The sequence below is a fragment of the Caloenas nicobarica genome, chromosome 1 (genome assembly GCF_036013445.1).
Source record: "Caloenas nicobarica isolate bCalNic1 chromosome 1, bCalNic1.hap1, whole genome shotgun sequence".
In the NCBI taxonomy this organism is placed as follows: domain Eukaryota; kingdom Metazoa; phylum Chordata; class Aves; order Columbiformes; family Columbidae; genus Caloenas; species Caloenas nicobarica.
The window spans coordinates 71312859-71318858 of NC_088245.1; the positions used below are offsets into that span (position 1 = coordinate 71312859).

A 6000-nucleotide genomic window follows, 5' to 3' on the forward strand; every position below is an offset into this window, starting at 1 on the left:
GAAAACAGTGCTTAGCAAGCAATGAGAATAATTGCACTGTCATCTTTGGCAAAAGCCTGACTAAGCTGTCAGCCACCACAAATGATCATTAGCGCTTGGTCTGAAGAACAAAAGCTGCTCTTAAATTTTTCAGAAAGTGCCAAATACTTCAAGTTGACTTACATAAATCATATTGGGTATTACAATGCTGAAAGTAAAATTCACCGGTCACTTTTCTTTCTATTCCAGTTCCCCTTAGTGATGACTTAAAAGTAAACAGGCAGTATCTCACAGTACTAGAATTTCATTATTTTCACAGAACATATTAAATGACACTTGGCTCTTCAGCTGTGTAGACTGTTCAGAGACTGATCAAAATGAAGCAATACAGACTTTTTTTTTAATCACCGCAAACAGAACAAAATAAAACTTTCCAACACTACATAAAGTGTTGCATCTGAAAAAAACAGAGAATTATTTGCCAGAGTCTATTGGGGATTTAATTTATTGATGAAGCAATAGGTAAGCTTATTTACTTCTCTTAATTTTAGGCCTTCCTTGGGACACCTAGATTAGACAGTATTAATACCCTGCTAACACCACAACGATAGCCAGGAATAAAAACCATTAAAATAGAACAAAACTAAGCTACAGATGAAAGATCAAAGAACTTTACAATGCATGATCTTTTCTTTCCTATGGTGTTTTTACCTGCTGTGCCACAAATGTCAGCAATCTCTAAGTCAAATTTGCTTGTGAAAATTAACAGCTAGCTCTGTATTACCAGGATATTCTGGTTTTCCTGCCATGCTGTGATGTGTGCTCCCACAGACCTTCGGGACCATTCATAATGCCTTATTGTCACTTAGTTTTACTCCTCGTGCCATGTTTGCAATCACTTTTGAAAGCTAGGGTAGTATCTCTGAATAAGAGGGCACTGTCACTATGCAAACGGACCAACTTGAAGAGACCAGTCTTCCTACCTCGATGGCCAGTGCTTTTTCCAATTTGCACATAACAGAGTGTTTTGCAAGAACATTTAAAGGCTGATTTGAGATACATGTGCCCCCCAGCCCCTTTTTTATTACCTCTAGCAAGAGCTAAAAGCATCAAAGATACACCCCAACATCTAGAAGGGCACACAGAATAACACAGCACAAAAGCAGAGCTGGGCCAGAGCTTCTCAGCTGCTCAGGAAAAACAGCTTTCTGGAATATGTCAGGAGCCCTTGCTGAACTCCTAATATACAGAACAGAAAAGGAATTGGGTGATATAGAAGGACAGAGACAGAAAACGTGGTGGATACCTCAGCGGCAAGACTGTGTCAGGCTGCTAATGCCCACCCTAGCTAGCTGCCTACTCTGTTTCTGGTACAGGCACAAAGTGAGATGAGTAATTCACTATTACATCCAGCCACTGAGTCCCCAGGCAAATGATGAGTTCACCATAAACAGGCAGGTCAACAAGGGTTAGCCTTTGAGGTGAATACAGAGAAAGCACTGGATCAATTCATCTAGATTCACACTACCTAAACTGTTCTACAACCACATAGCTTTATAGATTGGTATGTAGTAGGTGCTGCACAGTAAGATGATTATACTGGTTCAAATGGATAAGTCATTTACCCAATATATACTGAAGATCCATTTAAATGATGTGCGATCAAACGTCTTAATGTTGACTAGTCTGTGTGTCACAGCTGACCTGACAGCCCATGGAAAAAGAAACTGGGCTCAGGTACCACTGTTAATACTCTTGCACAATCAGATATCAGACAGAAAGGAACTGAAGCAGCCATCAGTTATGGTCTTTGTTTGCATACAACAGCATTACTTCAGCTGATACCGGACTAGGGAGCATGCTGCTGGGCTCTGCTCTTATTCTGAGGTCACCGTGGAAATGCTTGCCTATGCCTAACTGGGACTCAGACCCATGCCCTAAACATAGTATTCTAGTCTGTACTGCCTGTAGAAGTGTAAATAGTATTGTGCCCATTTCTAGGACCATTCATCACATTTACTTGACTGCAAATAGTCCACAAAGACAGCTAAAATGAAACTTTTCAGGGATTTACATGTGGAAAATTTCAAGAACAACCCTGAAGAATGACAAAAACTTCTCACAGTCATCAGTTAATTAGAAAAAGTTTGACTTAAACAAAATGTATTTCTTCCTGAAATTATTTTTTTTTAAATTTTAATAATTTTTAATGAGAGAACAGAAAAAAGCATGGGAAGGACTAAATTCTTGGGGGATTTTTATATCATTCTCCAAAAGGCTAAAGAAGGAGCTGTTGCTACTTGTGCTAGAGTAGATTCTGTTTAAGTCCATACAAGCCTGTGCCCCAGGAGCCTGGAAGTTAGGTCAGTCTTCTCTTATACAGGATAACTCTGTTGAAGTCTTTCCTCTGAATGCAAGTCTCTTCTATAGATAACCTGTTCACTATACACTCACTCGCTATACTGAGTAAGCACTTTTTCTATTTTGTGAATTACATTGTGTAACTTTCGAAGCATGTCCAGAAACATCAGAATGATTTGCTTTGAAAATATGGAAACATAAACATCTAAACATTTTGATATTTTACATTTTTCTCTCATTTGTATTGGTTTAACAAAAAAAAAAGGGTACTAATTGAAAATTTTCCTCAATTTAGACAGGCACATAGTTCCATTTTAGGCAAAGAGCCATTTATCAAAAGCAATATTGCCCAGCCCTGCAAACCAATACACTTCTAAGGTGTCTTATACTCAAAAAATAGCCAAGACCATAAAGCAGCTGCAGTTTGCCAGTGACGTCCATTTCTCCTAGCTAGAATAGTACTGTAGGCATATCCTGGATAGTGCTGGACTGTATGGTAAGCTTGACAATTTCAAGTCATTGACTGGAATTTTTGAACAATCCACTTATGAACCTCCTGGGCAAACCATCTTGGAGAAACTCCGTAAAAATTTGTCATCTCACCAAGCATTTGCATTTTCTTTCCAAATTTTGCACCCTAAAACATCCCAGAAAAAATGTAAACATTGGTTCTGAAATATTTTTACTTTTGCAGCAAATAATTTGCCAAGTACAAATCCAACTACAAGTCGAATTTCAGATTAGTTTAATACCCTTCTTATCAAATCCACAAGACATTTTAGTTTAGGTTCAGAAAAATACTTCTAAACATTTTTTCCATCTCAACAGGGTTCCTCCATGGATGAGAAAAGTAGTTTGTTTGAACTGCTCTAATTCTGAAGTCCCTAGCCTTTCCTTTTTGTGTGCAGCATGACAATAAAGAGTCTGCAGGAACTCCAGCCTTACTTTTCCCACCTCATCACCTGCTCCAACTTGTGTATTTTGCTAGTGCCACTTAGTCTTGAAACTAAGCAGACCGGTGATTACATGCAGCTGCATGTTGGCATGAATAATGCTTTCAGCTTTTGAGCTAAGCATTTTTAGAGCTTTGCTCACCATCCTATGGACTTATGTGTCATACTGTGTGTGGGTTAGCCCTTCTGAGTGCTGTAAGAAATCTGCTGAATGACATCTGTTTTAGAATATTTTTACTGTTTTTAAAAGCACATAATTTACTGAGGGAAGACTAAATTGCACAGGAAGACGTCTTTTTACACAGCATGGTCTGGGCTCTGAGATCCATCTACATTAAGTTAATATTTGTTTAGGTATGACAGTAATTGTACGGTAACTGAAAATCTTAGATTTTTTTTTTTTCCAAAGCATAACATTGCAGCAAGCAACAGTCTAGATTTAGGTGAACTCATACTGTGACAAACTGAGAATGGAGAAAACACATTTCTTGTCCATAAAAGGACAGATCACACATCCACAGAGGGTAGCTCTGATTTTGCTACAGTTCCAAACTATGAAGTGGGGACTCACTGTTGCTAAAGGAGTTTTGCTTAGAGCGGATAGAGGATTCTCCAATAAAACATTTTTCTTTTTTTTTTTTTTCTTTTGCCTTCTTAAATAGAAAATGGTTTGCTTTCTTAAACAGAAAAATGGTGATTTGAAGAAGTGGAAAATGTTCTGTTTAAGATGTCTAATTTCTCCACAATTTCTTCTGGGAAAAACACAGAGTACCCGAAGAGTCACCAGCAGATTAAGGGAGGGGATTTCTCCCCTCACCACAGAACTGGTGAGGCCACATCTGACGTGTTATGTCTAGTTCTGGGCTCCCCAGTGCAGGAGAGACATTGACCTACGGGAGTGAGTGCACAAAGATGATTAAGGGACTGGGGCATCTGTCATATGAGGGGAGGCTAAGAGAGCTGGGGCTCTTCAGCCTGGAGAAGAGAAGGCTCAGGGAGACATTATAGAAGTGTAGAAATATCTGATGGGAGGGAATAAAAGAGATGGAGCCAGACTCTTCTCAGAGGTGTCCCAAGAAAGGACAAGAGGCAACGGGTACAGATTGAGATATAGGAAATAATATTGAAATATGAGTGTTGGTTTGTTTGTTTGTTAATGTGAGGTTGGTCAAACAACGGAACAGGTTGCCTAGAGGAATTTGAGGAATCCAGGAGACGTCCACACACAAAAACTGACAACACTTAGCAAAATCAGAACTTCTTCATTTTCCACCATTAGATAATACGTTACTCTGCATAATCTTGCAATTTTGAAACTAAACTACTTCATAGAATAGACTTTGTGAAAGTAACTTGACCTCTCTGCTTCCAAGACCTGGACATATTATCACAAGAGTAGCTACATACCTCTGTAGAGAAAGGACCTAACTGATGTATTTGCCACTATACATGCAAAGAGGAAAAAGGAGGTCATCCTGAAAAGTGCATGAAATACAGATGAAACACTGGAAAAAAAAAATCAGAAGACAGATACATTAATTATAAAATATAATGACAAATTATCTTAAAAGAAACACATGGCCTAACTATATCTATAACATGCAGAAGATGTAAGACAATTAAAACAAATCAGAATTTTAATATCTACAGCATCTGGTAAACTTTCCTATTTAATTGTTTTTATGTTGACTTTCTGTTTCTTTGCAGATCTTACAGGTGAACAAGGTGATGTCCATCTTCTTTTATGTGATATTTCTTGCTTATCTTCGTGGCATCCAGTCTACCAACATGGATCAAAGGAGTTTGCCAGAAGATTCAATAAATTCTCTTATTATTAAACTCATTCAGGCAGACATTTTGAAAAACAAGCTTTCTAAGCAGATGGTAGATATTAAGGAAAACTATCAAAACACGGTGCAGAAAGAAGACACTCAGCAAGACATGGATGGAGATGAAAATGTGAAATCAGACTTCCAGCCAGTTATCTCAATGGATACGGACCTCTTAAGGCAGCAGAGACGCTACAACTCTCCTCGAGTCCTCTTGAGTGACAATACACCTCTGGAACCACCGCCACTGTACCTCATGGAGGATTATATTGGAAATTCGGTGGTGGTGAACAGAACCTCCCGCCGGAAAAGGTACGCGGAGCATAGAAGCCACCGAGGGGAATATTCAGTTTGTGACAGTGAAAGTTTATGGGTCACAGACAAATCGTCTGCGATCGACATTAGAGGACACCAGGTAACTGTGCTGGGAGAGATTAAAACAGGTAACTCTCCAGTTAAGCAATACTTTTATGAAACAAGGTGTAAAGAAGCTAAACCTGTAAAAAATGGCTGCCGTGGCATTGATGACAAGCACTGGAACTCCCAATGCAAGACATCCCAAACTTACGTTAGGGCACTGACTTCAGAAAACAATAAACTGGTAGGCTGGAGATGGATAAGAATAGACACCTCCTGCGTGTGCGCATTGTCAAGGAAAATAGGAAGAACATAAATCTGCATCTCTTTGCTATATAAATTATTACTTTAAATTATATGATATGCATGTAGCATATAAATGTTTATATTGTTTTATATATTATAAGTTGACCTTATTTATTAAACTTCAGCAAATCTACAGTATATAAGCTTTCCTCTCTCAATAAACAAGAGCAAAGGGTGTGTACCTCTGCTGTGGGCAACTCTGGGTTTTTTTTAGA

At 38.6% G+C, this 6000-nt stretch overlaps 1 protein-coding gene across 1 annotated transcript in view; it reads left to right on the forward strand.

Annotated features, from left to right (window-relative positions):
- Positions 1-5795, forward strand: part of NTF3 (neurotrophin 3) — a 54528-nt gene extending 48733 nt beyond the window's left edge. Inside the window, exon 2 of the mRNA XM_065651103.1 lies at positions 5001-5795. Coding sequence (XP_065507175.1) covers positions 5001-5795 — 795 coding nt within the window. The remainder of the gene's footprint in view (positions 1-5000) is intronic.
- Positions 5796-6000: the final 205 nt, after the last annotated feature.